Source organism: Castanea sativa, chromosome 10 (genome assembly GCF_040712315.1).
Source record: "Castanea sativa cultivar Marrone di Chiusa Pesio chromosome 10, ASM4071231v1".
NCBI lineage: Eukaryota > Viridiplantae > Streptophyta > Magnoliopsida > Fagales > Fagaceae > Castanea > Castanea sativa.
Genome location: NC_134022.1, coordinates 4005687 through 4033422, shown reverse-complemented (window position 1 = coordinate 4033422; position 27736 = coordinate 4005687). Strand labels below are relative to the sequence as shown.

At 35.5% G+C, this 27736-nt stretch overlaps 3 protein-coding genes across 4 annotated transcripts; all 3 read right to left on the bottom strand.

Annotated features, from left to right (window-relative positions):
* Nucleotides 1–5259: 5259 nt before the first annotated feature.
* On the bottom strand, nt 5260–11872 carry LOC142613754 (F-box protein SKIP31). Of its 2 annotated transcripts, XM_075786240.1 has the most exons (9): nt 11661–11868; nt 11382–11576; nt 11223–11296; nt 9932–10007; nt 9704–9814; nt 9010–9184; nt 8770–8888; nt 5717–5783; nt 5260–5598 (listed from the first exon to the last, which is right to left on the bottom strand). In XM_075786240.1, exons 1-9 carry the CDS (start codon nt 11757–11759, stop codon nt 5528–5530), a joined length of 987 nt encoding a protein of 328 aa, XP_075642355.1. In that variant the 5' UTR covers nt 11760–11868; the 3' UTR covers nt 5260–5527. The 2 variants fall into 2 exon arrangements, with proteins under 2 accessions (XP_075642355.1, XP_075642356.1); XM_075786241.1 differs by lacking the exons at nt 5260–5598; nt 5717–5783 and adding an exon at nt 7358–7552 and having other exon boundaries at nt 11661–11872.
* Nucleotides 11873–16415: 4543 nt separating this feature from the next.
* LOC142614206 (protein TRI1-like) lies at nt 16416–17891 on the bottom strand. Its single transcript, XM_075786770.1, has 2 exons — nt 17553–17891; nt 16416–16792 (listed from the first exon to the last, which is right to left on the bottom strand). The coding sequence occupies exons 1-2, from the start codon at nt 17796–17798 to the stop codon at nt 16667–16669; spliced, it is 372 nt and encodes a 123-aa protein (XP_075642885.1). The 5' UTR covers nt 17799–17891; the 3' UTR covers nt 16416–16666.
* A 2384-nt stretch (nt 17892–20275) lies between these two features.
* Nucleotides 20276–27400, bottom strand: LOC142611609 (uncharacterized). Its single transcript, XM_075783695.1, has 2 exons — nt 27083–27400; nt 20276–21013 (listed from the first exon to the last, which is right to left on the bottom strand). The coding sequence occupies exons 1-2, from the start codon at nt 27344–27346 to the stop codon at nt 20813–20815; spliced, it is 465 nt and encodes a 154-aa protein (XP_075639810.1). The 5' UTR covers nt 27347–27400; the 3' UTR covers nt 20276–20812.
* Between the last annotated feature and the right edge of the window lie 336 nt (nt 27401–27736).

Below are 27736 nucleotides of genomic sequence, written 5' to 3'. Positions count from 1 at the left end.
TCTTAAATGACTTTCTCGTATTTTCGTCAATAAGAGCAACCCCTATATTTAAGTGAATTTCCTCGTTTCAAATTATACATTTCCATCTATCTCCATTTATCCATGTTCATATTCTCATTTCAGTTATACTCATCTTATGAATATGCTGCTTCTTAACAACCCAACATTTGGTACAATAGAGTATAGTTGGTCATATAGTAATCCTAGAAAATTTTCATTTTAACTTAATAGGTAATCTACAATCATACAATACCCTTGATACACTTCTCCACTTAGTCTGTATTTTTGTTTAAACTTACATTCCATGTACTCTGCTTTAATCATACTTAATCAAAATCTTTTATATTCTAGAATGTCTTGCCAAATTTCTAACTTGGCATTAACCCCGCTTCATCAACTAAAATCATATCATCTATAAAAAGCTAAGCATAGAAGGATACGATTTCCCCTTAAATTAATGTAGTGAGCTTATAAAACACTAGTCCAAAAAGAATATTGACTCAATGCTTTCTTCTTGCTAAGATAGATATAGGATTTTTATCTTTGAGTATTTACCTTAATGTCATATAACACCTTTACCGATTCATCTCAACATTAGATATATAAGGTGCTCAATTAAATTTTCAACAACCTTTTAGTGTCAATAGTTTGTTCATTCAACCTTATATGGGCGCACTTTGATTACTTCCCCCATAGGCCAATGCTTGATATATCAGCCAATGAGTTAATTAGTCAAACATGGGCCAAAATAGGCATTTACCCCTTTTTCACAAAATTTTCAACATTTTGCCTCCTTTCTCAAACTATTTAGGGATATGCCCCTGTTTTGAAAACTTGACATTACCATAATCGAGTTTTTCATAAAACTCAATCATACTATAATCAAGTTTGGATGAGATTTTTGCCACGCTAGCTCGTCAGCGTGGCATTTTCTTTTTTTTTTTAATCCGTACATAACTCGATTACTATAAAATCGAGTTATATACCCTATTATAAAATTATCGAGTTATAAAGCAAAATCAATATCTATAGAATCGAGTTATGCTCATGTTATAACTTTACTTCTCCTCACATTTAGACTGTCTTGCTTTCAATCTGAACTAAATTCCATTGCTGCTCCATAGATCCACAGCTGCTTCCGGACTGAACTAAAATTTCTATCACCTCAGATAAAAAACCCATACCAAATATTAATGGCAATGGTATTTTCATTTGATATTGTACTGATTTTTTTTTTTTTTTTTTGGTTGAATGAGTGTTATGTGAGTACATTGGTGTAATTTTTGTTGTTTGTTATAGTAAATTTTAATCACAAGAAAATGAGAATTTTTACCATAGCAAGAAGTAATCAACTATATAACTTATTTTTCTTAGATTGCTATAAGACGGTTAGTGAAATAAAGGATAACACATAATTATAAGAATATGATAAGTAGTATATATGGTCATGTTGATAACTCTAGAAGGCTTTTATTAACAAATCAGCAATGCAAAAGCAATTAAAAGTGGTTACTATAGACGAAATTGTATGCTGGTCTCCCTATCTATTATTTGTTAATATGCGTCCATAAGTGGTGGGACTCACATATCATGCATTAATGCATTCCATACTTTAGTTGAACATACATAATCATCATTGTTAGACATTGACAACAACACTACGTCTTACACAGAATGTCTAGACATTAACAATAACATCTAATTTTTGTAGGTAGAAATTTTTGGAAATCATCATTACTTAAATCTGAGAAGTCTAAAATATCTTCATCATCGTCTAAATTAGTAATTTCATTAATAGACATGATGGCTCGCTCTTGCGCCTTCCCTGATAGATGTTCCTAGCCTTTTGGACTGCATGAAAACGGTCTAGTCGCCTTTGCATTTGATTGTTCTCCCGTTCGAGACGAGCAAGTATGTTAGTAGGTTCGTCTCTGGGTAACTCGACTGACTGTGCCTTAGGAACTCATAACCCATGTCATCGACAGTACACCTCCAACTCACACCTCTTCTCATATAGCTCTAACCATGGTTGTTCTGCTATGGTGAACTATGTTGTGGTGGTATTTGTACTCAGTTGTGCAGGTCTACCGACCATGATGTGTCCGACGCTTCCTAGACTCTAGTATGTGTATATTGGAATGTTAATGAAATCTCTTTTCTTTCCAACCCATTTCCCTCCACAGTGGTCTGTGTATGCCTGTAGTTGTTGCTCTGCTGGAACTTGTGATGATGCATTTGTTGAAGTAAATCCAAACTTGTTTCACACCGTAGGTTTTGAGCTTGAGGCGTTGCGACTTATAGCTTAGTCAGTCGAAGAAGTTAGTGGGATAGAAATAATTCATTCAATATTATGGTGCATTTATAAGCTCATCTCATGGTCCAAATATCATAAAAAAATTATATATGAGTATCAGACTTGTCATGTAATTACAGGCGGGAGAAAGGGTACATGAACAGGAATTCTCATGCTCCCATTGTTACAGTGTATTTCCACGTGTACAGTAGTATAAGTCAATTATATTTGCATAGTTGCAGTGTGCTTGACTAGATCCTCATCTCTGATTCACACAATGCCATGCATTATGCATCATTGTATGATTATTCTTTTGTTTATGTTACGGGCCACATGATAGATCTAGCATGTAAAACTACATCAATTCAAAATTGTCTTTGATGAGAATCAACAAGCATTCAAGGATCCATTGCATGTTCCAGTTGGGCCTATTACAAGAGCAAGATCCAAGAAGATCCAAGAAGCACTTAATGGGCTGATTCAAGAGATTTGGGCTGATCTTAACACAGGATATTCCAAGCTTGGCCCAAAGGAAGATGAAAGTGTAGTAAATTTAATTCAAGCTATTTAGGGCTGATCTGGCTTAATTGGGAGTGATTTATGGCATGAATTTATGGCTGATTGACTGTCCAGCTATATCAGTTAAGGCAGATTTTTTTCTATTTTGGATCTGCTAATTTCAGACCAAATCAGCTTTTATTTAGGGTTTTATTATTTAGTACGTTTTTTAGGTATTTTCCTTGTTTTTAGGTGCATTTAATGCTTTTTAGGTCAAACTTGATTCCTGATATGGTAAGGTATCAATTAGGAGTTATTTCAGAATATATTTTCTTGTCTGTCAAGTTTTGTGGAGTCCTTAAATAGGCTCTGAAGTCTGTAAACGTTTTTTAGAATATTATTGAATAAAATTCAGAAAATGTGAGGCTTTGCTCTCTTTTGGTTCTTCAAGAACTGTGAACTTATCAAGGATTCTTCCTTGTGGCGTTCAAACTTTATACCTTTGGTTCGTGATTCTTTATAATCATTGGGTCAAGGTCAACTTATCTCTTATAAACGTTGGGTCAGGGTTTCTATCAAATATCTGATTTTTAGCTTTCCTGGGTTAAATATTCCAATATTTTTGTTGGGTCTCAAAGCGTGTCGATTGGGGTTCGCATCAGTCTTAGTTGTTACCATGTTATGTAGCTATACATTATTTACTAACAGTTGAAGCACATTCTTAACTCGATCCTTTGATGTTATTGTAGTCAGCATTAATGGGTGACCCTTGATCATCGCCCTGCCCCGTGGTACAGGTTTAAAATCTCACCTCATCCCCGCCCCACCACCTTTACAGGACGGGGAAAACCCGCGCAGGGTGAAGCGGGAAGAGGCGGATCAAGCGGGGCGGGGAAAAATTGCTATCCCTAGGCAGTAACTCTTCTTATCAAAGGGGAAAAAAAAATGCATTAACTCTCCCTCTCCACGCCATTATCTTCTTCCTCTCTCACATAATCTTCTTGCTCTCGTGCAAACAAATCATAAGGAAGCAAGACAAATGTTGACTATATATATATTTTGAGAGAAATGTTGACTGTATATTTAGCTACTTAGGTTTGCTATGACTTTCACTATAGAGGTTATTTTGGAGTATGGCAAGCATTAGAGACTGTGGGACCATATCATGGAGGACATTAAGGTTCAAATCCAAGGTGGTGGTCCTTGGAGTGTTTGTTTATTATACAAAGACAAATAACACCACGAAAATACTAGCCTATTTTGCCATAAATCATGATGCTTTGCATATATTGATGTAAGAGAGCCCATCTTTTTAAAGATCATTCGAGGACCATAGTGGGAGATGATGATATGGCTAAGAGATAGTGTTACATTATTAGAGCATTCACACCCGGGATTGTAAATGCCATATGTAGGCATATTTAGCATCAAAAAAGCCTCAAAAAAAGCTCTAGCACCCGGTATGCCAATTGTAAAAAATAAAAATATAAAAATACAATTGAGCTACAGTAGTATTCTATCTTTAGAATCCTACTGTAGCAACTTGAAAAACCAAAATATTCCTTTTTTATTCATTTTTCCTCATCTCCGCTCTCTCCCTACTCTCTTCTTTTCTCTTTCCACTTCTCCGAATCTTGCTCTCTCTCCTCCCTCTCTGTCTAATCACCCACTCTCTAGGGAAGGATGGGTTGTGGGTATATTCTGGCGTGAGCTCCAGCATGGGTTTGGTGACGGTGTGGTCGTGGGTATGGCGACGTGAGCTGGGTCGTGGGTCTGGCGGCAAGGAGCTAGGTCGTCACAAGTTGGGTCGCGACGAGCTGGCAGCGAGGTAGGTCACGAACTCACAGCAAAGGTGAGTGGGTTTTGATGGGTGGGTTCAAAACGGGTTTGGGGTGGATTCCGACTCTAATGGTGTTTGGATTTTGATTTTTTGCTATGGATTTTTGTTTTTTGGACTTTGGATTCCAATGGAGTTTGGGTTTAGCATGGATTGGTTGGTTTGGTTTAGCATGGTGGTGGTGTGGTGGTGGCATGGTGGTTGATATAATAGGGTCACTTGGCCAAATTAGTAAATCAGTTGGTTTATCACAATCAGTTGCCACGTCCTAAAAAAGGAAAGTTGCCATGTCATGGTTTAGTTTTTGCTATTGATCAAATCACCCAACCTTACCGTTGGAGGCAGAAAAATTGAAAATTGTTTGGACTGAGTGTTCATTTGCCAGTGCTGCTAGTTTCGGGTGAGATTTTTTGGGCTGGTAATGGGAGAAGTTTCTCAGTCACACCAATCTAGTATAAAGGATGGTGTCGTAACTACAGATTTTTCTGGAATCTTTCTGCTAGATGCAATTTCAGACAATTCACTAAAATCTCTCATTGTGAGGTCTCACTTCGGCTTCCCCAATGAGAAAATTTTTGTTCCATTCTTGATTAAGGTTACATTGGACTTGGTGCTTTAAAATCAAAGGGGAAGAAGAACAATCTCCAGTACAAATTAGATATATTACTTGAGAGCTCAGGCCAACCTGCAATTTTTTAATGAATCGATGCAAACAAAACAACACGAAGACAAATATGCAACAAGAGCAATAAAAGTAAGAACACATTCTGTAATTCAATCTAACACTAGATTACATAAAACATAATAGTCTGAATCAAGCAACCTCGAACATTCAAAAAGTAAAATTTTGACACTTGCTGCCAGTAAAAGCATCCACTAGAATATGAGCAGTATTTGGTTCAGCAAAACCTCAAAGCAGCTTCCAGCTCCTTTTCATCAGCACAATTATATCCCAACAGATAAGCTCGTGCTGCCACATATATACATCACAATGAGATGATATAGAAAGAGTTTCGGAATATCATAGACATATAAAAGAGATGACAGAAGGGGATAAAAGAGAGAAAAATAGAGAAAATTAAGATTACCAAAACGGCCGGAGCCCATGAATGGCTCTGCTTCGTCAGTAACACCACATTGTTGCTGTTCCTGTTCCTGATTTTTTTTTTTTTTTTTTTTTTTTTTGAAATAAGAAGGGGAGGTTGGAGCATTAGAATCAAAAGTAAACATGCTAAGAAGTTCCCTAATGAAAAACTGCTAATCAAACAACCAGATCAGTGCGTTTGATGATGATACATGAAAGGCAAAAGATACTATTGCCATCCACAAATTGCAACTGATAATGCAGCTCAGAGAATTTACTTATTATCATTGTAGGAACAGAATCATTTGGACATTAACACTAGAAAAAATGCATGCCCCCCCCCCCCCCCCCCCCAAATTCTTCCTATTACACACTTACTCAATGGGCCTTGAACCCATAACCTCACCCTCCATCCCATTGTTATGAGAGGAAGAAATGCCAGTTGAGCCATAGCTCATTGGCATGCATGTTTCTGTGTTTTTTTTCCTCAGGCTAGTATTAGAATGAATGGAATTGTTTATCTGTGTGCATGTCTCTACCAAATGTAGACCAACTGCTGTACATTTCAACTTAGCTAGGCAAGAAATGAAGCATGCTAAAGATATTCATATTCATGAGGTAACATTGTATTAATAACCGTAAACTTTTATAGGGTTGCACTAAGACCCCCTGAACTTTTTTCTTTTCACTAATTTGGTACTGCAGCTTTGATACTGTATCAAATAGGGCCCTTCTGTCAATGCTCTGTCTATTTTCTAATGGGGAGCAGCTGGACCTAAAATTTTGGTGCTAACTTGTGGAGAGAGAGAGAGAGCCTTAAATATAACAATCTCAAAAGCCCAAATCAGATCTAATATGTGAAGTTAAACAGAAGCTCACAAAACAAAAGTAAATAAATGAAAGTTGTGCAAGAAAATAGTCATGGCCTTGCCTGTTTTCTACTGCCAACTGCAGGTATATAACCCTCTTATTCTTTTCCCAAAAAAGAAAAAGTAATAATAATAAAAGCCATCTTATTCACATTGCCTTTGAATTACAGAATTGAATTTACATAAGAGAAACTCATAGATTAGGATGTTTGCAATGCCTAATTATTTGGATGATGTAATGTCTGCTTTAGTGTAAAAAAATTATGTTAGACCAGAACATGCCCCATTTGCTATGTAGCTAGTGCTTATGTAACAAGGTGATGCGTGCATCAAACATCTTTGTTTATCATGCATTGTTTTGGAGTCTCCAACATACAATGATTTATGATTCAAACTTCCTGCATCCTTGATAAACAGGGACACAGACACATTGGTCTATTGTTGCGGGTTATGAAATTCTCCACAAGTTTACGGAGGAATACAATTTCAAACCATGAAGGTTCAATTTTGATAGTTACAATTGGAGTGGGGGGATTTGAACCTTAGACGTCTCCATTGGAAACACAAGGAGGTGCCAATTGAGCTACAAAGCTCTTGGCAAAACCATGAAGATTCAATTATCCAGAAATCCTTCCAGAAAAGTGAACAAAAATTTTGAGAGTCTTAAGAGGTTTCAAGGATAAGTTAATGCATGTGCTGAAATAAATAAACAATCTGTTAGGCTAGCATGCTTCAACCTTCTTACCTTCTACCAAAAGGGTCTCACATACCACAATCCAGTTGAAGTTGAACTGTTGAGCCGTACAAAGAAATTGGTGGAAAACATGGCGGACTTGATCATGAAGTTGATGATCCAGTCAAACGCTATATGAATAAGAAGGCTTAATGCCCAGTTTTTGGCACTAGAAAACAGGGCATCTAGCCATTGAATTGGGCAGCATTCTTGGCCATGTGACACCCACATGTACTTTCTGTGAGATTCACGTGTTCTCTTAGTTAGAAAATAGATGAAGAATTAACACGGGCCTATTGGGCATAGTACCCAAGTTACTGTACCCAATTAGTGGGAAAAAAGTTCAAGGGGTCTTTAGTGCAATAGCATAGAAGATTAGGGGGTGTTGGTGCAAAATTCAAAAAGATGGTCCAAACACAAGACATCATATCATAAATTATATTCCAAAATAGAACATGTTAGGGAATACAGCTACATAAACCTAGCTTCATAGAATCATTGAACCTCATCCATGACATGTAATATATGGTATCAACTATAAGAACAAGAACATTTAGGGTGTGTTTGTTTGGAGGTGAAATAGGGTGGATGGAAAACTTTGGAGAGAAAATAGGAAAGAAAACTTTTTGGAGTGTGTTTGGTTGGGTGGGAAGGAGACAAAATAAATAGTGGGCCCAAGTATTTTCTCCCTGGGCGCACCAAAAAGTTCTCTCCAAAATGGAGAGAAAACAAGAGAGAAAATGTTTGGACAAAAAACTCTCCTCTACCAACGTGCTAGTTACCTTTCACAGACTTTTTTTTTTTTTTGCTTTCTTTTCCGTTGTCTTTTTTTTTTAAATTTCCTTCTTTAGTTTTTTTTTTTTTTGTCCCTTTCCTTTTTTTTAATCTCCTTTAGTTTTTTTTGTCGTTTTCCTTTCTTTTTTTTTTTAATTTCCTTCTTTAGCTATTTTGGTCCTTCTCTGTACACTTTTGGTGCTTTTATTTTTTTGTTCATCTGTATTATTTTTTCCTTATTTGTTATTTTTTTATCTATTAGGGGCATGAAAGTAAATTTATACAAACTATATTTTCTATTCCTCCATTTTTCTACTCTCAAACCAAAAACCTCGAGGGAAAACTAAAAACTTTCCTATCATCTCACATTTCTATCATCTCCTTATTTTCTACCCTCTCACTTTTCTATCTCTCCAACCAAACGGACCCTTAAGGACACAAGGGAAAGAAAGGATCAGAAATTCACAAGATTATTTTACAGGAGAAAATTGAAACACAGAAACCTAGTTCTGCCCAACACAAGTAATCCTCAACCCATCTGATACAATCTTAAAATTTGATGGACAGAGGGGGCCAACTTTGTAATGAAAAGTTTCACGGCAAGAAAAACAATTGAGATTTGAAAGAAATTGACTAAACTCAAGAATGAGGCAAAATAAGATACAGGAAATTTATACTCACAGTATCTGGCTCCATTTCAGCTGCTGAAAGTAGCCTATCAAAACAATGCCCAGATATTTTACAGACCAAAATCTCATCGGTGGGATCCATAACAATTTCTCTGCATGCATCATCACAGACTGGAAAATAAAACATAAAAAAATTAACCAATAAGCTCCAAAGTCCATGCATTAAACATGTGCTAAATACTTGAATATATCAATACATAAAATGGTTGACTTCCTGAAAAGTGTTCTCTACCGTGTACAAGTCCAGTCTTCTCGCAAATAAATACATCTCCAATATGGTAGTAAGAACATGTTTCTCCAGAACAAGAATGGTCAGTGACCACCATATCAGTCAGGCCCCTGCTGCTTTTCCATGTAGACACTTGATCAGCCACTGTCTTGTCAAGAATTATCCGGTCATCATTCACCTTCACAGGTAAAACAGACATTGAGGCAGCATGAAATAGTGTTTATTTGAGTGAATGCACGTTGAATCAAAAGCTCAATTTTCAAATTGATGTTTCTCTAAAATAAGAGTCTCCGGTTCTTATCCAAAGAAATAAAAAATAAAATAAACACCCAAAAAAGAGAGACTCCAGTTGCCTATTAAACAGACTACGTGGCAAATAATAAATAAAGAACAAAAGGTGAAAACGCCAATGAACTTTGGCTCAAATTGAAATTCCTCCTCCCATAAGAAAGGATGGGGAGTGAGATCCTGGGTTCAAAACCCATTGGCTACATGTAACTAACTTACCAAAACTTTAGAAAAAGATAACTATCAGCAAATAAATCCTACAGATATAGAGAAATTCTCAAAATAATCCCTAGGTTTCAAGCACCATAAGAATCTACAATGTACAGTGGAGGCTGATAGGAATGGGAACCAGGTATTTTTTCTCTCTCCACATTACCCCAAAGAAAAGGTGACAGGTAGTAAGTGTTACCTGTGAAGGAAGTGGTGCTTGGCTTCTCTTGGCTGCTTGCATTTGAATGTAGTACTCTTTAAATTCAGGTTGGCAATCTCTAACAAGTTCAATCATGTCCTCTTCATCGCGCTGAAGAAAGGAAAAAAAAAAAAAAAAGTAAGCATCAATTAACTATAGCTCATAGCTTCAACTATATGTATGTTTGGATGGAGAGGAGAGGAGAATGGTAGCCAGAACCACGAGTACCTGAATATAAAGCTGTTTCCAAGGACACTGCCGTAACTTTTTTGTAGGGGGCAACAGACCCCATCTCATACAGTACCTGCACTCATGTTGGATGAACTAGCTTAGATACACATTCAACTATTACCTACGAACCAAAAAAAGAAAAAATTAAACTAATATTATCAGTAACTTAAACATTTCATAACATTTCTGTAAAATAACAAATTTACATATAGTAAAGAATATAGGTGAAGAAGAAAGTGTACATTGAAGCCATATAATTAAAGATTTAAGGCACCCCACACATTGGTGACTTGCTATAGACGAATTACATCCAGAGCCACACGCAACATTTAACAGGAGAAACAAAAGAAAGAAACTTTGGTAGTTCAAATATATACAGGAAAAAATCCCCAAAGGTCATATAGTATAAAGAATGTCCCTACACTTTTCTTTTCTTTTCTTTTTTTGTTCCTAGCTATTGAAAATGTTATAGAACTTAGGAAAAAAAAATCGTTTTTCATCCCTAATCTTTAAAAAATTATGTTTCTAAAAAAAAAGGCTTAAAAAAATTCTTTTTTTGTTCATAAGCATCAAAAACGTTATAGAACTTGAAAAAAAAATCAATTTTTTTTCCATAAACTTAATAAGCTGTACTCGTACCCAATGCACAAAGCTCCAACTTTTTTTGAGGTTTGGGAGTGATGATTAGTAGACAACCTTACCAATTTTTTAGTTTTGGAAAGACTGACTCTTGGACCCAAAACTTAAGACCTATGGCTTTTGGTGGAAGGCACTTGTCATCGCAATAAGGTGCAATGTGTGACAAACTCTTTCTTGCCACCTATCCACCCAGGTATACATACATAGATACATACATATATATATAATCGAAGTTAAACATGTCAGATTATCTAAGGGCGATGGATACTACAAGTTTTACTATATAGCCATTACAAATTAATGCGTCACCAATTACTTTTTTTTTTTTTTTTGGATAAGTAAAATGATATTAATCCCATTGACTGCTCTCTCAATTACTACCCATCAATCTCATTGGTTGCATTGCCAATTTTTTTTTTCTCTATAATTCAATAGTTGGGGGTGGGGGATTTGTTTGTCAAGGTTATGTAAATTTTAGTAATTTTCATTCTCCAATGCCAAAACATAGTGTCTCACTTAGTAGTTAGACAAGAAAGTGTAATGCTTTCAATAGTTTCGACACGAAAAACAAACTCATGCAAACATTTACAATATATTATATAGCAGCAGAATAAGAAATGAAGAAGAAAGGAAATGAAAGAATACTGACAAGCGACGCCACAAAAACTCATCAGATGCCGCATAATTCAAGAAACGGCAGACAAGTGAGCAAGCTACAAGATCCTGAACAAACCCAAATAAATAAAGCAACCAAATTTATAATAATAATAATAAATAAAGAAATGAAGATTTTGTTAATAGTAAAAACCTCGGAAGACAGGAATTTAAGGATGTGAGGAAAGAGTTCGGATGGGACTTTGCTTAAAATCCCACTATCTATCCTCTTTGGAACAACGTTGTTTCGCTTGTTGTTGTTGTTGTTGTTGTCCTCCTCCTCCTTATCTTTATCTACAAGCTTCGATCTTTTTGCGTTTGGCTCTTCCTCAACCGTTTTCCCATCTTCCTGCAATACAAAATTCCAAATGGGAATTCAGAAATTTTGTCGAGAAAAGGAAATCAATTTCAAGGAAAAGGGAAAAAGACAAACCTGGTCGGAGACAGAAAGAACCTCGGATTCGAGGAAGTGAGCTAAGTTCTCGTCTTCCTCGTCTAACACCACCGTCGTCGCCGTCGTCGTCGTCGTCATCTTCTGCTATTCCGGCAATAGGACGCGTTTACCCTCGTAACCAAACACCACCACCGCAAAACTCCTATTACCTAAAAATGAATTAAAAAAAAAATCTATAATAATCAACGATCACAGACTTGTCCGATTCCCAAGCCTCAATTTACATTTCTCTTTCACTCCTCCACGCGCGCCCTATTTTATTAAATTTCACGCGCCGCCGTTCAGGTCCAATCAATTCAAAGGGTTTGTTTGGATAGAACTTATTGCTGAAAACTGAAAACATTTTAGCAAAATAATTTTTAAAGGAGTAAAAATCACTGTTCATTTCAAAATTTACTGTTCATTGGCCTAAAATCACTGTTCATAACCAATGAATAGTAACAAACACGCGTTGAAAACAAAAAAACAAAACTTGGACGTGGACGGGCTATCCAAATGCCCTCAAAGTCTTTGGTTCAACTGACTTGATAGAGTCCGATGTTGTCAAATAAAACATCTAGGTTTCAATCTATTTGCATTGTAGATTTAGAAAATCAGTTATACTTTTAGAAAATGTCAAAAATACCCTTAAGTTAATTAGATAATTCTTATTCTTAAAAAAATATAAAATATGGTTAAAATTATAATTTAACAAAATTTTTTTAAAAAAAAAACTACTAGAGAAATTTTTTCCTAAAAATTAGCACTCTTTATTTAAATATCTCTCACGAATATTTGAAATTTATTTCCTAAAAACTAGCACACATTAAATCCAATAATTTACTCTATTTCAAATTCTAAATTTTAATTTCTTAAAAATCCATTCCTATGTAATCTCACTAATAATAGATAAACTCAAATTGAAAAAAAAAAGAAAAAAAAAAAAGGAATGTAAAGTAGAATCACTCATATTTAAGATAGTAATTAGTATTTAAATTATGAACTATGGAATGATTTATCTTCTTCTTTTTCTGTATGGAACTTTACTTTCAAGAAATCAAGTACTTAATAAATTTTGTTTTTCTTTTTCTATTTCTTTTAAAAAATTTATATTATTAAGTGGATAATAAATATTGAAGATAGTAATTTGTATTTAAAGTGTGGAATGTGGTGTAAAGTATGTTTATTTTTTTTTTTCTTTTTGTATAGTACTTTACTTTCAAAAAATCAAATATTGTGTAAATTTCTTTTTTCACTTTTTTTTTCTTTTGTAAATTTTATATTATTATGTGGATTATAAATATTTGAGACAGAAATTAGTACTTAGAGTTTGGATTGTGTAGTGATTTATCTTTATCTTTCTTTTCTTTCTTTTTTTGTTTGTATGGTACTTTACTTTAAAAAAATCAAATACTAGGTAATTTTTTTTTCACTTTTTTTTGTAAATTTTATATTATTAAGTGAATTATAAATATTTAAGATAGTAATTAGTATTTATAGTGTGGACTGCGGAGTGATTTTTCTTTTCTTTTCTTTTTGTATGATACTTTACTTTTATGAAATCAAGTACTGTGTAATGAAACTAGTATTCTCTTAATGTAATAAAAATCAATTATCATAGAGTGGATACCATGGTGTTACATCTAAAATTAAATAAAATAAAAAATTCAATATGAAACCCATTAATTTAAACCCAACAAGCACAAAGAGATTAAGCCCAGTCCAAACTAAACCAAGACTAACGTTCAATTCAAATTTCAAAATAAGCCCACACAAACACAGCAACTACAACACCAAAAAAGCTTTAGCCCACACATAACTTTTAGTTAAACAATGTATATCAAGCCCACATCAAAATTTAGGCCCAACTTAAACATAAAAAAACTGAACAGCCCACCAGCATATAAACCTTTCCCAAAATTGCACTTTGATCCCCAAGCTTCTTCAAAATTATATTTTGACCTTAAAACTTTTCAAAATTATATTTTGACCTGAACTCTTATAAAATTATAGTTGACCCCTAAATTTCCAAATTTTATACAAGACCCCCAAACTTTCAAAATTTTCATAAAAGCCCCCAAAATCATTGAAATCCACATTCAAACATCAAATCTTCAACAAAAATTTCTTTCTATTTCATTATCACTTACACAAATTCATTTCAATTCTACTTTCTCTCACACTTGATTCCTTTCAATTGAGGGATTTTTTTTTTTTGCAATTTAACACCAAAATGCTAACAATTTTGTTAGTTAGCAACGTTTCCAAACTATTTAGGATACTAACGTCTTGAGTTTCTTAGACTCGAGTTCACTATAGCAACTCGAGTTCCATGTGCTAACAAAGTTGAGGTAGATAATTATCCACGTGGAACTTGAGTCTCCCTAACTCAAAGAAAAACAATGAAACTTCCACAAACCTAGAGACTAGAGAAGAAAATGAAGAAACATCAACAAACCTAAAGACCTAAAGAGGAAAATGAAGCCTTTGCATCCACTACCTAGAGCCTTCACCGCCTAGGTTCAATCGCCTTCACCGTCGTGGTTTGATCTTCGTTGCTTGGGTTTAGTCGTCGCCGCCTCCTAGAGCCTTTGTTGTTTCTTCTTTGTTGTTTGGGTTTGATTTTCATGGTTCATGGTTTCTATTTGGGTTCTTCTTTTTGGGTTTGATCTTTGTGGTTCATGGTTTTTGTTTTGGTCTTCTTCACAGTCTTTAGGGAACTCAAGTCACAAGGATAATTTTTCTACCTCAATTTTGCCAGCACATGGAACTCGAGTCTCTAAGACTCCAGTTGCTACAGTGAACTTGAGTCTAAGAGACTTGAAATGTTAGTTTCTTAAATAGTTTGAAAACGTTACTAACTAACAAAATTGTTAGCAAAATGGTGTTATTTTGAAAAAAAAAATCCTCAATTTAGCATCATCAAAAATGAAAACAAAGTAATTCATTTCGATTTCACTCTATCTCTCACCTTTATGACCACTATTCACAGTGGCTATAGTTGAATATGTAATTAAAGTTATTGACAATAGTTTTCTCTCTCTAAATTCGCTCATATTTGTTTGTACAAGGGCATTATTGGTGCTCCTGGCGACAGTATTGTACAGTAAAATCAAAGTATTGTAACCTTAATTTATCATATTTTGGATTAATAGCCACTCAATAACCAGATTTCTTTAATGGGAAGCTAAGGGATGAGGATAACAAAATCGAGTTCATCAAAATCAAGAAACTATAATCAATAATGGGCAAAACTTAGGTACAGTATCTTAGGTGCCCCTCTTAAATTTAAGCCACATGTATAAAATATACAACTCAGCAAACAGGCGTTAAAACATAATGCCTTAGTCGCTTTGCTTTGCTTTTTTTTTTTCCCCTGACTGGCCTGCAATAGAGAACCAAATAAGTCAGTTTCAGATTTTAGATCTGCCCCACCAAACTTCTTCCACTAAGTCTCCTCCTTCAAAGACATGAATAGGTTTTTAATATTTCTTTGGCTGTTTAAGATTTCAGATCTGCCCTACCAATTTTGTTTAATATTTCTTTGGCTTTTTATTCAAATCCTCTCCTCTTTATTACTTACCAAGCAGTGGCAATCCACACTTCCTCTCTCAAAAACAGTTTCTTCTCATTATTGATCAACAACTAATCATAGGAAAGTCATTGACCAAAAATTCAAGCCATGGATCGATAAGGTGAACCCATATCAACGGAAACACAATGAGAGAGAGTGATTAAGAGTTGTTCCTTCCAACTGACCACCACGAACCCCTCCGTAGCCGCCATGCACCGCCATCTTCTTCATTCTCTTAGCTTGGTTCTCTATAAAAGCATGGAGTTTCTTGTGGGTGAAAAGTGAAACCACTCTGCCTCCACACATGGTGACTAGAATCAATGCAAGGTATGGTTGTGAAGGGGTCTTGCCAAAGATCTGTTGAGTTTTAGCCAAAATTTTAGTTTGAAATCTGTTTGTTTCTTGGGAAAATAAGGGTAAAAGTGTTTGAAGTTATTTGGTTTTCACGCATGTGAGGGAAAAGATGAGAGAAAGTAGGGGAAAAGAAAAGAAAAAAAAAAAAAGAGACATCAATTCTTTGTAACGCCGTTTGCTGAGTTGTATATTTTATACACATGGTTTAAATTTAAGAGGGGAACCTAAGGTATTGCACCTAAGTTAACGTACCTAAGTTTTGCCCATCAATAATACCACCAATAACCAGAAATGTTTAATGGGAAGCTAGGGGATCAGGATAGCAAAATCGAGTTCATCTTAATCAAGAAACCATAATCAATGATACGATATTTTTCCATGAATAACCAGGTCTATGTTCTATGGATTAATAGAAATGCCTGGGTTCATGGAATTGGGAGAAGTGAAGGATTCCTCAAGCATATTATGAAACATGAATGAACTCAGATTTGGATTAATGGCATTAAAGGACATCCTAATTCTGAGGCTTTGAAACTGTAGTGTAGTGTTTGATGCCTTTGAAGGGTGAACGGGTGTGAGTTGAGGTTCAAATAGGAAGTCCCTAGAATGGTTTATATACACTGTTTAAAGGCTTTTGAAGGGTGACTGTTTTTGCAGGGATTTGATCCAGTGAAGGTGATTGTGATCTGTTTGTCTAGCCTTTCATAAACCTTTCCTCACTTGTTTGATGATTCTGAGTCAAATGTGAAGTATCCTTAAACAATGTACACAAACAATTCTAGTGACAAGTTAATCCGGCATCACACAATATCAGTCTAAAGATAGTGTAGAGAAGAACAAATAAAGTTTTTTCCATTCATAGAGCTTACATGGTTAACCCACCAAAATGCCACCAGAGTGAACCCAAGATTCCTTTACATACAAGACCTATCACACATTTTCCCACATCATTTCCCCAATTGTAAGTCAAACTGGGTTTTCTAAACAGAAAGCTCAACATGTTAGCAAAATGAAAAAACAAAAAGATCTTTCAAGTCACTACTAGACAACGATATAGAGAGCATCGGAAGGGCAAGCATTAACTGGACTTCACAAAATGGTTGGACAGGAACTTGGCAATTTCTTGGAACTGAACCTTTTCTTTCCCATCGAAAATGGACTTCAGCTTCTCATCACAAATGATTTCCTTTCTGTTTGCAGGGTTCTGCAAAACACCATGGCTTGTCATGCATTAGATATGACAATAACAAACACTAAAGAATCGACAATAAACAAATGTTGTAGGCCATGCTGATAGCAAAAGAACTGCTAAAATTGGGACAAAAAACACTATAGACAAATCTAAAAATGAAGCCACTGATAAGCAGAAGTAGAGACAAGTGTATATCTGTGAATCATTATAAAGTGAGACAATTTAACAGCTTAAGAGTTCCTCTGTGTTGGCTGAGCTCATGGGTCTTCTCAAATTATGTTCCAACCATTCATGAACTTAGGCTGTACTCCTTTTTTAAGTGTGTATTTGGCTCCAAATTAAACAAACAGCTTATTTTTTAATTCAGCATATTTTTGCTACTGTATACGTTTTTTTAGTACTATCTATGTGTCTGTGGCTAACTTTTGACTTTATTTACGTTCCTTTCAGAAAAAAATTTCAGTTTGAGCAAAATAAGCTAATCTGAAACAGACCCAAACTTTATTAAAAAGAGCATAAACAAAAACAGAGTCTTTCCTCCAAGCATCACAAACATCAATAGGGAGGGAGAAACTGTTAGAACAAAGTAAAAAATGGCCATTTACTAAAATAATTTATATGGGTTTATCTTATTTCCACAAGTTCATCATTATTACTTGTTAAAGATAAAGATTTGAACAAAAAAGCATCAATAGAAAAAGAGTCTAAAAAAAATTAAAAACCCATAACATGTAAATGATTAGATGATTATAGAAAAGGGAGAGGGAGAGACCTGGAGGTGGTGGAGCTTGATGTGTTCCCAGACCTTCTTGACGGCGTGGGTGCGAGAGGACTCGGTGGCGCCGTCGAGGAATTTGCCGAGTTGAGGAGAGATCTGAAGCACCTTCTGAATGCCGATGTTGGAACGAGCTGCTTTGGTAGTAGTAGTAGTAGTAGTCGTCGTCTTTGCTTTTTCTTTTGCGGCGCTCATAAGCGTCGTCGTTCCCCCAAACACTGCCCTCCAACGCGATGATGCCATTTCTCTGAGATTGTCACTGCCCACTGCTCCTTTCTTTCTAAAACCCTACACCTTCTCTCTCTCCCTCTCTCTCTCTCACCACAGAGACAAGTATCGTTCTTTTCAATTTAAATTTTAAATTTGAGCTGGGCCCGCATGACTTAGGCCCAGACCAAACCCGACCTTCTTCTCGCTACTTCTTCAACCACCTTTTTTTCTTTCTTTTTAAAAATATTCTGTCTCCATAATTAATCTAATAGTAATGCAAATTGAAAAAAATGCAATCATTCCTGCTTCCTATCCATTCTCTTTTTCCGATTTCAAATATAAAAATGATAACCATGATTTTTTTTTTCTTTCTCTTTTTTTGAGCAAACGGGTAAGTTTGATAAAATTGAAAATTGAACTATACAGTTATCTTGATTGACTTAGTATTGACTTGGTTATTGACCTATAAATTCAATACCTCAATTGTTTGGCTATTATAATTATAATTATCCTTAAAAATTATTATAATTATTCTTAAAAATTGTTTTCCCTAACTCCTTTCATGTCAACATTTAATGTACCCCACAACCATCACAATTGAAGGGACGACTAACCGACAAGTCTTGCAGGATGAGTTTTTACACTCGAAGACCCAAAACTAGCTCCTCACATACTTATAAATACCCTTTTTATCCATTGAACTAATTATACAAACTTTGGAGTTGTTAATCTACCATTTTTTTACTTCTTTTTTCTTCCACTGGTCTACTAACTTAACAATCAAAGTCTACTTGGCCAATCCTCAAGTTGACTAGGGCTAAATTAAGATTTTTCATTCTCAGTGTCTATTAGGTTAAAATCTATCTACCATGTTTCACCCCTTCTTTTATGATAAAACTCTTATTATTAAAGTTGCTAGCAACTTAATATAACCAATTGCAAGACAAGCAGTTTCTTCCCCTCTTTTACATGTCTAGATGGAAGATGTACCACAAGATATTATTGATGTACTTTAGGCTAATTTGAACGGCCTCCCTTAATTCAAATGCAAGGTCTTTCTTATTAAAAAAAAAAAAAAAAAGTTTCAAAGGTGTTTATTCACCTATTCATTAAAAAACGCAAGACTATTAAAGTTGATAGTAACTTAATATAACCAACAAAAGCATCGAAGCTATATATATATAAAAGTCATACAATTACTTATAAATAATGTTTAAAACACAACTTTCCAAAGTGTGACAAGTTATAATAAATGCAACTTTACTTTCACTTATGTTATTGGACTTATTAAGATCACTAAATGGTTTCATTAAACAAATTAAAAACACAACTTTCCAAAGTGTGACAAGTTATAATAAATGCAACTTTACTTTCACTCATGTTATTGGACTTATTAAGATCACTAAATGGTTTCATTAAACAAATCCTTGAATTGCCCATCAACCTTTTTTGGCTAAACAAATTGCTCATCAACCTTGATCATTACGAAGGTTCTCGCTTGCATATAAAGCCAATGGAGATGGCCTTTTTAATATTATTTTTCTTTTTTTAATATTTTTTCGCAATATATACCATACATGTATTTAGAGATAGGGGTGGCAAAATTTGACACGATCCGCAAACCCGACACGACTAACCTGTTTATAAACAAGTCATGAGTTGAAACTAAACAGGTTCGGGTCATATTCGGGTTGATACAGCTAACCTGTTTAATAAACGGGTCGGGTTCATATTCAACATGCGAACTTGTCTGACCCGTTTGACCTGTTTAGCTTATTAATTTATTAGTTTTATATATATATATATATATATATATATATATATATATATATATATATTATTGCTTAATTTATGGTTGTTTTTATATGTTTATTACTATATTTATAGTTGTAACTGTATTTTAATTTTAGAAATATGAAAATTGATAAAATTTATATAGGTTAGGCTTGACCTATTAATCAAATAGATTATTAAACGGATTATTTGTATTGACTTTTACATGACTTATCAATTAAACGAGTTAAATGTGTCGGATCGGGTCGACCTGTTTAATAAATAAGTTGTGTTCGGGTTGAGAATTCCTGATGCGTTTACTAAATAGGTCGGGTTCGGATCAACCCATTTAGCCAAATACTCATAACTTAACACGACACAAACCCGACCCGCGAACACGAATTACCACCCCAGTTTAGAGAGCACTACAAACATAGGCTTCCACAAGTGCAAACTACAAAGATAGGAGATGTTCAAAGGGTCAAGGGTATAGCTATTTGCCTATTACCACCGGTTTTAATGACATTTGAATCCATGTACCCAAAAAAATGTACAAGACTATAATGGCCTGTTTGAATTGAAGAGAGAGGGAATGAGAGTGGAAAAAAGTAAAGTAGAGTTGGCTGAAAATATGCAAACTCTACTCACTTCCCTCTACTACCCCTCTCTCCCTCTCAATCCAAACGGATCACAAGAGAGGAAAAATAAGATAAAGTTGCATCTTTGGCAAGAAGATTGAAAGCAAAAAAAAATCCTTTCACAAAGAATAATTATATCCATAATAGAACTATGTCTACCAAGTAATGTCATGAACTCAAAGGTTGTACACACTGCTCTAGGCCCCTGCTTTTGCAAGGTCTAGAAGATGTAGTTGGTAGACAACTTTACCCCTCAATTTTTGAAAATGTAGATTCCCAAACATAAACCTGCTTCACATTGTATTGGCAGAGGACACTCTTCGCATCAAGGTCCAACCTCTAACATAAACTCAGCAAGTAAAAATTTATAGCCCAAGCTCTTGGAATTCTCAACTTAACCTGGCTAAGAATTCTAAGCATCTCCACAGGATTACCTTAAACAATTATCCTACATCTGCCACATAAACTGGTGTACATAAAACATGTGCCAGTTAATATTATGGAATTGAATAAAGATGCTCAAGAAAGGGGAATGTAATGAATGTTCAAATGCAATAGACAAGAATCTGGATAGGAACATAAGCATTCAAAAGATTCAACTCTTCAAGTCCATGCAGAAAATGCTGGAATAGTGTCCTACTTCTTCTTCCTTCCTTTTGCTTTCGCGCCCCTTTGGTGTTTGTTGTCAACAGTTTTTGACTCTGAGTTCATGCCTCCTTGTTGGTTGAATTGTGGAGACAGCAATTTAGCAATCTCTGGTAACCCAGCTCTGTCTTTCCCATGTAATAATTTATTCAAGTTATCCTCCCAAATTTTATCCTTTTTTATCCCAGGGCTCTACATAGGTAAAATAGCTATGTCAAGCCACCAAAGACAATCAAATTCATTGTTTTAATAAATAAAAAATAATGTGTTACTCGTAGAAGAATAGACTAAAATGGAATAAGATGCAAGCCTTCTCACCATTCAGCAAAGATAACAAGGAAAACAATGGGTAAACTACATGTTCAAACAAATCTTTAATTCTGTTTAGACAATCACCATTTGGCAATGCTGTTCCAGGACTTCATAAACAAAAACCTCATCACTTGTTCTGAATTTTCTTTTATGGTAATTATTTGTTTATTTATTTTGTAAGTATTGCTTTATGTGTTTTGTCAGTTGACAAGTTGGTCACTGGAATTAGGAGGTTATAACAACTAACAAGATTGATCCCAAACAGAAAGTGTAGCGACTGAATGCCTATTAGCCATGTTATACGTTGCAAATCGAGAAGATTCCACGTTACAACATCACTGAATGCCAATTTACCATGTTAAAAAATGCAAATCGAGAAGATTCCAGATCACAATATCACTGAACATGTAGAGAACGGAAAAAAGTAAACAGCTGCAAATGAAGTAAAAACAACGTGAATGAAATTGATTCTCTCAACTTTTTTGTTATGTAAGTTGAGACAGGGAATGGATAAAAGCCCTATAGCCTGAGCCCCAAGCCCACCCAAAAAGGAGTACTTTAACCCCATGATAGCTTGGGCACATATGAAGCTGATATCCAACTCACTCCTTAACCTTGGTCCCAATTAATATATATTTTTAAAAATAACTACACACATCCAGTAGGTCTTGAACTCACAACTTCATCCTCCACCTTTCACTTTACAATAGGAGGACACGCCATTTGAGACAGAGCCTCATTGGCATTAGTCCCAATTAAACTCAGGTCAGCATTGAGGATACTCTTCATCTAATTAGGATTGACCATATGTATTTGTATCTCAAATAAACTCAGTCAATAGGAAAAAATTAAATTCAAAGTGTTATAGTTTTATGACAACATAGTCATGCAGGAGGCAATGGGCTAAGTAGCAAACAGTTCAAGTCTTATTAGCGTTTTAAGAAATCCTAGTTCAACTAGGAATAGATATTAGACTTCTATTTAAAGAGTTGTAATGCTTTCTATTGAGAGGATTAATGTTTTCAGAATTTAAGAGATATGAAGCTTTCTTTATGGTTTGTGTGATGCAACCTTCTCCGAGGTGTGATGCCAAGGAACCATAGGTGTGATGCTTAGGAGTCTAGGTGTGATTTACTGTTCACGTATCTCTGTTCACAGCTCTCCTTTGTTTCATTCCAAACCCTACTAATCCTTGTCCCCTTTGGAAACCCTATTATCCCTCTTATTTTCCAGCCTTTTCCCCATCAAAACCTACCCCTAAACCCTCAAAAACCAAGTGCTACCAGATCTGCCCCAACAGTTCTAAATCAGATTTTGTTTGTTCCCCCTTGTCCTACGTCACATAGGCATAATGCTAAGGACCTAATTGCTTGTAGTTAGAAATTTGTGTGGCTAATTCAAGGTAGCCAGGCCTTCAAGAGAAAAGAGGAAGAACTGAGAGAAAAAGATAAGAAGTTAGGAAAAGACTTTGCTTAATATTCTGAATGAATGATTACAATTACATTCCAGCTTTTATACCAAGTCTTAGTCAAGTGTCTTGACACACAAAGGCCAAGATTGGCTAGCAACTTGGCTAACTAATTGCCAACTAAGCAGTAACTAGCAGCCCCTAACCAACTAGTTAATTTACACATGCTTAATTGTTTAAAACACATGCATAATTATTTAATCACATGCTAGAATTTTTATGCTTGGCATAGCTAATCTCTTTGCACAAATGCTCTTATAAGACAACCCAGTTGCACAACATAACTAGGACATAAGCAGCACATGTTAGTCTTGCTCTAGATGCTTAACATACCCCTCCTCTTCCAAGCTCCTAGCCCACAAGGTGATGGAATTAAAGCCCCAATTTGTGGAGCAATTCCTAGGTATCATCTTCTTTAGAAACACCTTGCCATTGAACTAACACCTCAATTGCAGCCTCGTTTCCAAGCTTGATCATTCTCCTTTGCAAGATGGCAATAAGCTCAATTGACAGATCTCTTTCTTTGTCAACAGGAGGCAGTGTGGGTATAGGGGTTGTGTTGGCCCAACTCAGGCTTAAGGCATGACACATGAAACACGGGAGGTGCTATTTGAAACTGCATTGGATAAGGATGCATCTGTGGAATCTTTGTTGGAGAGACAGGAGGTGGGCGAAGAGGAATTTGAGTGTGGGATTCATGAGAAATTTTAATGACTCGGAGATTTATGGGGTGGCTTCATTCCTCCATTTGCTAGAATCTTATATTCCTGCTAGGGAAGGGGAAGATCAGATGAGATGGAAACTAAGGAGAAATGGGGATTTCACTGTGAGATCTTTTTATGAGACCTTACGGGGTTCATCTTCTATGTCTTTCCCTTGGAGAGCCATATGGAGGATTAAGGCTCCTCGTAGAGTTTCCTTTTGTTGTGTGGACAGCAGCTTGGGGGAAAATTCTTACTTGTGATAACCTTATTAAGAGGGGTTATGCAATGGTGAGTTGGTGTTGTATGTGTCGATGCAATGGGGAGACTGTGGTCCACCTTTTGATACATTGCAGTGTGGCTTTTGACTTATGGAGTCATGTTTTTCAGATGTTTGGGATTCAATGGGTATTACCGGAGAAGGTTCTTGATTCATTATGTGGATGGTGGATTAGGGGATGTAATCTTTTGTCAGCTGTTTGGAACCTTGTTCCTTTATGTGTGCAATGGCCTATGGACTATCTAGAGAGAAACAAATCAACGTACTTTGAAGATGTGGAGTGAATGTCACTCCACATCAACTCAATTGCTAGCATCCTTCATTAGTTCTCATTATGAGTGGTCCTTTGCTTTGGGTCTTATTTCTGTTCGAAATTTCATAGAGTCAATTCATATGTAAATATTTTTTCCAATTGTAATTCTTCAGGGTACTTCGCGTCTTTCGTCATGAAGTAGTCTCTTTTCAATAAAATTATTCTTACCTATCAAAAAAGAAAAAAGGAAACACAAGATGAATCTGCAAATTGGGGGGTAGATCCAACATGTAGGCTACCTCTCCAATTTTTTGATAAGTAATAAGATTTATTGATATAAAAAAGGAAACACCCTAGTACACAAGGAATGTACAACGGGACAACAAATCAAATGCAAAAATTGCACGAATCTAGGAAATCAATAAAAGAAGGGAATGATTGGTTTTGCAAAGCAAACAACCAATCCAATAAAGTTCTAAAAAAGAATAGCTTGAGGTCCGGAATAGATCTCTCAATATCTTCAAAACATCGACTATTTCTCACCCTCCAAAGAATAGCTTGTAGGCTACCTCTCAAATTCTTTGGATTACCTAGAAAGAACCAAAGAACCTAGGGGACAAATTCAAATGCCCTCTTAGGCCCAAAGATTTTTACCTGTAAGGCTAAAACCTTGAGTACACCCAATCCTCAAGGAGCTATAAGCCACTGCTCCTGCATGAAGGCTGCTCCAAGCCCTTGGCCACAGGCATCACACTCAATGGTGAATGCCTTAATGAAATATAGCAAGGCTAGCACAGGAGTAATAGACACAACTACCTTGAGTTTGTTGAAGGGCTCTTATGCTTGATCTCTCCACATGGATGCATTCTTCTTTAGTAGAGCTGTCAATGGGGCTACAATTTGCCCATAACCTCTTACAAATTTCCTATAGTATTTTGTGAGACCTAAAAAGCTCCTCAAAGCCTTCAAGGAACTTTTTTTTGATCGGTAAATAAAAAATTTATTGAAAAAAAACAAGAAAAGAATCAAATTCCTTGGTACACAGGATGTGTACAAGGAAAGCAAAAGTCTACCCAAAATTACATAAATCTACAAAATCTAAAACCGAGGCATGTCAAGACCGCTCAAACCAGTCCTCCATTCAAACAAGAAATAAGGAAAATGTGATTCAACTCGATGATAGAACGCTCCTCCCCTTTGAAGATTATGTTATTCCGTTCTCGCCATATGTTCCACATAACAAAATGCGGAATAACATCCCAAACAGATGCCGACCTATGTCACCCAACACCTCTAAACCAACAAGCAAGCAACTCAAACACATGTTTAGGCATAACCCAGGAAATTCCAAACAAGCTAAATACAAAGGACCATAAATCAGAGGCAAAAGGACAAAGAATTAACAGGTGGTCCACCCATTCCCAATCATTTTTACACATACAACACCTGTTAACAACACAAATACACTTGTTAAATTCTTGGGATCTGCCTTCATTCCCTGCCCTAAGATAATCTAGCCAAGATACTTAACTTCTTGGCACCCAAATTTACACTTAGACTTCTTGGCATAAAGCTAATTCTTTTGCATGACCTCCATGACAACTCTTAAGTGCTTTGAATGCTCTGCAAGGGTCTTGCTAAACACAATTATGTCATAGAAACACAAGAAAAAACCTTCTTCAAAAGGGCTTGAATACTTCATTCGTTATACATAAAAAGGTCGATCGGACATTTGTAAATCCAGAGAGCATCACTAGGAACTCATAGTGTCCTCAGAAAGAAGACCCTGCCCTTCTTTTAGTGTCAGTCATGAATCCTAAATTCTCTCTTTGGAATGTCCTCCTTGCTCATCCTTATTTAATAATAACCTGACCTCAAGTCAAGTTTGGAGAAGATCCTTGCCCCCTTCAATTCATCTAGCAACTTATCTACTACAAGAATTGGATATATATCTTTTATTCTCTTTTTTCAAAGCCCTATAATCCGCACACATTCTCCAGCTACCATCATCCTTCCAAAACTAGCCTAACTGAATTCAACTCTAATAAAAGAGGGGCATTAGTTTTTTAATTAAAATAAAGGGTAAGTTAGGAAATTCATTTATTAACAACAGAATAGACGACTAAATATTTGGGGCAGAGAGAGTATATATACATATATAAAATGTTCAATTGTGTGCATGCATGTACGGTTTGTCTCGATTAATTGTCTAGTACCAGAAATCAGCCCCCCCCCCCTCCCCCAAACAAAAATTTTGGTGTCAGGAACTTCCTCCATTGCAGGTCCTTGCCCTCAAGCTGGTTCTTGTGTCCTTTCTTGTGCTTCAATTAGACTCCTCATGGCCTCATTGATCTGGCCTACTTGTTGAGTTAGGACCTTCAGGGTTCTAGTATGATGATCCTGAGTTTGTCTCAGGTCAATGATGGCTTCATTCATCTGTGCAACTTGAGTTCCTTCAGCCATGGCATAATCTCACTGCTCTAATATCAGTTGTTAAGAACCTAATTGCTTGTGGTTAGAAATTTGTATGGCTAATTCAAGGTAGAAAAGAGAAGAGATATGAAAAGAATTTGGATAACATTCTGAATGAATTATTACAATTGCATTCCACCTTTTTGTACTAGTCGAGTACCTTGACACACAAAGGCCAAGATTGGCTAACAACTTGGCTAACTAACTACCAACCCCCTGACCAACTAGTTAATTCCCACATGCTTAATTGTTTGACACACAAACGCCTAAATATTTAACATATGCTCTTGCTAGGCAACCTGGTTGCACAACCATAACATAGGACATGGGCATAGGCAGCACTAACACAAAAGCTACGGATCAAAATCCATCATAGTGTTGCAAAAGTGACATCATTTATGAAAACTAAAAAAAACCCAATTCATTTCAATGGAGAAGAGTAAAGAAAAATGAATATTGAATGGTAATTAATGAATTGTGAATGAATGATTGCAGACAGTTTATAAGGTAAATTTAATCAAACAGTTGCAAGGCATATGAAGAAAATTTAAATTACTATACTCAACGGAAAACCCAATTCATTTGAATGGAGGAGAGTAAGAAAAATGAAAACGGGCATTAATTAAACAATACTTAAGGAATTGTGAATAAATTATTGCAGACAGTTTGTAAGGGGAATTTCATCGAACAGTTGGAAGGCATATGAAGAAATATCAAATTACTAACAGAAAAATCATAGTTCCAGAGAGAGAGAGAGAGAGAGAGAGAGAGAGACCTGGGCAGTGTAGAGCTTGAGGAACTTGGAGATCAACAAGGCGTTTTCAGAGCGAGAGGTGCCAGGAATGTTGAGGAACTTGCGGAACTCAGAAGAAGAAGAAGAAGGTCTGATGGCTTTGAGTACCTCTTTGGGAATGGGACGATTGGAAAAGTGAGAATGAGGGACTTTGGTGCTCATGCTTCTGCTTCCTACTATTCTAAAGGCTGTACCCATGCTGCTCCTCATCGCCATAGCCATAGCCATAGCCATCGCCTTGCCCATCCTTTTTCGTTTTCACCACCTACTTGTTACACTCACGATTTACGCCCCTATGATTTTTTTTTTTTTTAATAAAGAGTTTCAATCTATTCCGTACACCTATTCTGGAAACGAAACTGATTGGTCTAATTTTTTAAATTTTTATTATTATTATTTTTAGTCAATTATTATTATTATTTTTAGATATTAAAATGCATTTTTTGGGTCTTAAAGTTTGTGATTATTTTTAATTTAATCATTTTTATTTCAAAATTTTTATTTTGGCCTAATCCTGTTTTATTCAAATTTTCTTCTCAAATAAAGTTTTATTCAAATTTCATATTGGTCACCTATTACAATAATAAAATTCCTGAATTTTACAGTATTTTAGTTATATTTTATAAAATAGTTAAA